Source organism: Cynoglossus semilaevis, chromosome 11 (genome assembly GCF_000523025.1).
Source record: "Cynoglossus semilaevis isolate Cse_v1.0 chromosome 11, Cse_v1.0, whole genome shotgun sequence".
NCBI lineage: Eukaryota > Metazoa > Chordata > Actinopteri > Pleuronectiformes > Cynoglossidae > Cynoglossus > Cynoglossus semilaevis.
In genome coordinates this window covers 11,492,299-11,495,816 of record NC_024317.1, presented here as the reverse complement: position 1 = coordinate 11,495,816, position 3,518 = coordinate 11,492,299, and the positions used below count along the sequence as shown (strand labels likewise).

At 43.4% G+C, this 3,518-nt stretch overlaps 1 protein-coding gene across 1 annotated transcript in view; it reads right to left on the bottom strand.

Annotated features, from left to right (window-relative positions):
- The window catches only part of arhgap46a (Rho GTPase activating protein 46a), a 30,043-nt gene that overhangs the window by 13,967 nt on the left and 12,558 nt on the right, over positions 1–3,518 (bottom strand). The window contains exon 3 of the mRNA XM_008320533.3: positions 1–1,130. This exon is cut by the window's left edge and continues 284 nt beyond it. Coding sequence (XP_008318755.1) covers positions 1–1,130 — 1,130 coding nt within the window. The remainder of the gene's footprint in view (positions 1,131–3,518) is intronic.

Genomic DNA, 3,518 nt, shown 5'->3' with positions numbered 1-3,518 from the left:
CCCTCATCGTGTTGGAGCGACTCACGACTTCTCTCATCTCTGCCATCAGCCTCTCATTCAGGGCGCAAAGCTCCCCGCTGCTCCCCACTGATCCTGGTCTACCCCCAGCAACTCCACCAGCTCCTACTCTCCTCCTGTTCTTCCTCCTTAGGCTTGGTGAGGGTCCAGTGGAGTACCCAGAATCCTGATAGTTTATTGTGGCCTGGGGGGTTGACGATGGAAAGTCCTGCGAGGCCTGGCTACTCTGCCTGCTGTGGCGAGCCTCAATGGCACGTTGCACAGTGGCCTCCAGGGCGCGCCAGCTTTGCTTTTTGTCCACTGAGCTTGTGCATGGGATTTCATGCTCTCTGTCCCTCAACTGGCCTTGAGAATGTGACACAGAGGGGGCTTGGGGCTGAGGATGTGGGTGAGGCTGAGTTAGGCTGGAAACCTGTCTAGAAGTGGGGGATGAAGTACGTGTGGGTGCAGGAGAGCTGGCTATAACACCCTGTTTAGGGTCAACATTCACCATGTGCTTTATGCACTCCAGACCAGCTGGGCTGTAGTCAGAGGAAGGGTTTCTTCTGTGCCTGGACCCTGTGTAAGATGGACCTGGGTGTTGCAGGAGCTTGGGCTTCTGGAGACTATGGGTAGATGATATGCAAGAGAGAGGTTGGCCATTGTACAGGTTTGCTCCTTCTACCTCCATATCTACTGGAGGTTCATCATATATGGGACAGTCTGAAACAGGCTCATCATAAAGTGGAGCGGTACAACCGTACTGAGGGGAGATAGGTCGGGGTGTGCTGGTCTGGGGCCTAGGAAGAAGCGGACTCGAGTGCCTACTTTCTGATGTGGCCAAACAGAAGCTGCCACTGCTGGCCTTTTTCAAGTGATGGGCATGTCGTGGATCAATGGCCGTTTTGCCTGAAGGAGCAGTTTTATATCCCTGGGTGGAGGTGGAGTGTCCTCCTTGGACTTTGTTGCTGTTTGTATGTGGAGTGAAGGTATTGGCTTTGGTGTGTGGACTGTGCTGGAAGTTGATTTGCTGCATGGCTGGGCTGGACTGACCACTGGGCTGTGTGCTTTTCACCTTAACCAGCATGAGCGCCTTTGAACCTGGTGCAGGCTGCCATCTTTGAGACACATCCCTGAAAAAGAAAGATACTCAAGTTAACATCTGTAAATGTAAATGGGTAAATGTAAATAGATTCGTTGTAGTGTATTTCCAGAATTACAAAAAAGAAAACTATTTTAATACTATTCTTAAGTTTTACATTTTATCTTATCTTTAGTTTTATTGTTACTTTCCAAGTGGTGGCCTTCTATTTGTTAGAAATATAAACCAGTAAAGAAAATACATATTATTGTTATTATTTATTTCCTATGCACACACGGCACTTAAAAGTGTTAATTTTGTACACCACAAAAACAAGAGCCACAGAGACATTTTATATTTTTGATTTGTCTGTATTATCTGTATTTAGTTTGGGCACAAATTTGGACATCCTGAAAAAAAAATAAGACCAATTGCCCTGGGTTTAATTATTAATAAACCAAATGAAAAATAACAAGATTCCTAACACTTATTCAGATTTAGCAATTTGTTGATGCCTTCAACAATAAATAACAGTAACCACATCGGCATCAATGATAACGGCAGTTACACGCACCAAGCACGGCTAAAAGTTGTAACTGCTGTAATTGCAGGATGTTAATACAAAGAGAGGAGCAAAGGTGACGGAACATTTCTCTGAAACAATGCTACAACAATTCCCCTGAGATCCTCAAGCCAACGACAAAGTTCCTTTAGTTAGATCTCCCTCTCTCCATCTTCCACCCCCATTGGTTTGAAAGTAAACAGGGTCACATATTACAAAGGTCTCACTGATACAGATCCAAGTGAGACAGATTAATGGCTGGATCTCTGCCACCAGGCACACAGTTAGCACGAGGACAGGGATAGTAGGCCACAAGTTCTGTTGCTGGGAAAACTTTGTGTCCCTATGGCTGCAACCACAGCCACACTACTACCTTGTGTCTTCAAAACACATCCATTCTCATTTGCATTGCTCTGCCTGTTTTAGTACGCCGGTGTTCTAAAGGGAGACAACTCAGTAACCATGTTCTTGCAACTCAGAAATATTATCATATTATTGTAGACCGTTTAGACTACACCTCTTACACTATTACATAAATATTTTATTAAAAGATCTGAGCAGTCATTCCTAATCACACTGATGTGTAGTTTAGTTTTTGTTAGCCAAGCTAACAAGAGCCAAGTATACACTGAGTAAATATTTTGCTAGCCTTATTTTGATCACATCAGCTAAACGGGTTTAAGTCAGTGATTTTGTATGACAACTGCAGCATGACAGGGAGCCTCAACCCAAACAAAGGTTTTGGACGTGAATCAGTTATAATACAACCCAAACTTTAACTGCTTCTATTGTTTGCGTGAGACTAAGATGCTCTGATGGGAGCGTTTCCTCCTAAACCACCTCCACTGTTGAGTGGTTACACACAAATGTGAGTGTGTAAGGTCGTATAAAGTGGGTTGAGTGTTCAGTAGGTGACAGCCTCGTTGAAAGAATGGTTGTTTTGCCGCTTCGCTTGTTTTTAACACCTGGTAGAGGTGAAACAACTGCAAGAAGTACCCTCAGTTCTGAGCAGCTGACACACAGCTGACCACTCTGGCAGGGAGGTCTTCAACAAGAAACATCAAAGCTTACTCATAACCCACCACAGTCAAGACAAACCCACAAAAATCACCTTTTCTTTGATAACTATCCATACCTGTTCCTGAAACCAAGAGTATTACCTTTCTGTTGGACAGTAATGGGATAACAGAGGAGGAAACGTGACCAGTAACTGGGAGAAGTGACTTTATGTTCAATGAACACCAAATACTGTCTAAGGAAGTCTTGTAAAAAGAAAGGGGGGAGGGGCTTCCACAGTATGTAACACAAACAGGAAATACCTAATGTAATCTTCGCACACATGCAGATGTATAGGCTCAGTTTTACTTTAGAGGGAATTTGTTAAAGCTTAAACAAAGCATCATTATTTGTATATAATCAGGTCAAAGTCCCAAAAAAATTAAAGGTGTTTTTTCTGCAATTGAAAATGAGCAATAACCCCTGTTTAAGTTTTTACTGCGTTTGTATTTCATGCCAGCAATTACACATTTTTTTTATCTGTAGTGTTCCTGTCATTAACCTAGCATGACACTCGAAAGAAATGTAAGATTAGGTTAGATGTTTCATCACTGTGTTCTCATCGTTTGGCTACAACAGTAAGCAAATCATTAAAACTCAAGTTTAAGTTAACTGAGTGGTGGCAAATCCATGATCAAAGGAGATGCAGTGAGACAACAGTAGAGACCCGGAGTGGGAAGACATTTGGTTGTTGGGTATTTGGGAGGGGGTGAAAGAGAACAGAGCTTTGAGACAAGAGTGAAGGGTGTGAGCATGTGAAAATGAGAGGGGTGGAGATTAGTCGTGGGAGAGTGCAGCCAAAAGATTGAGCTGGAAGCTTGG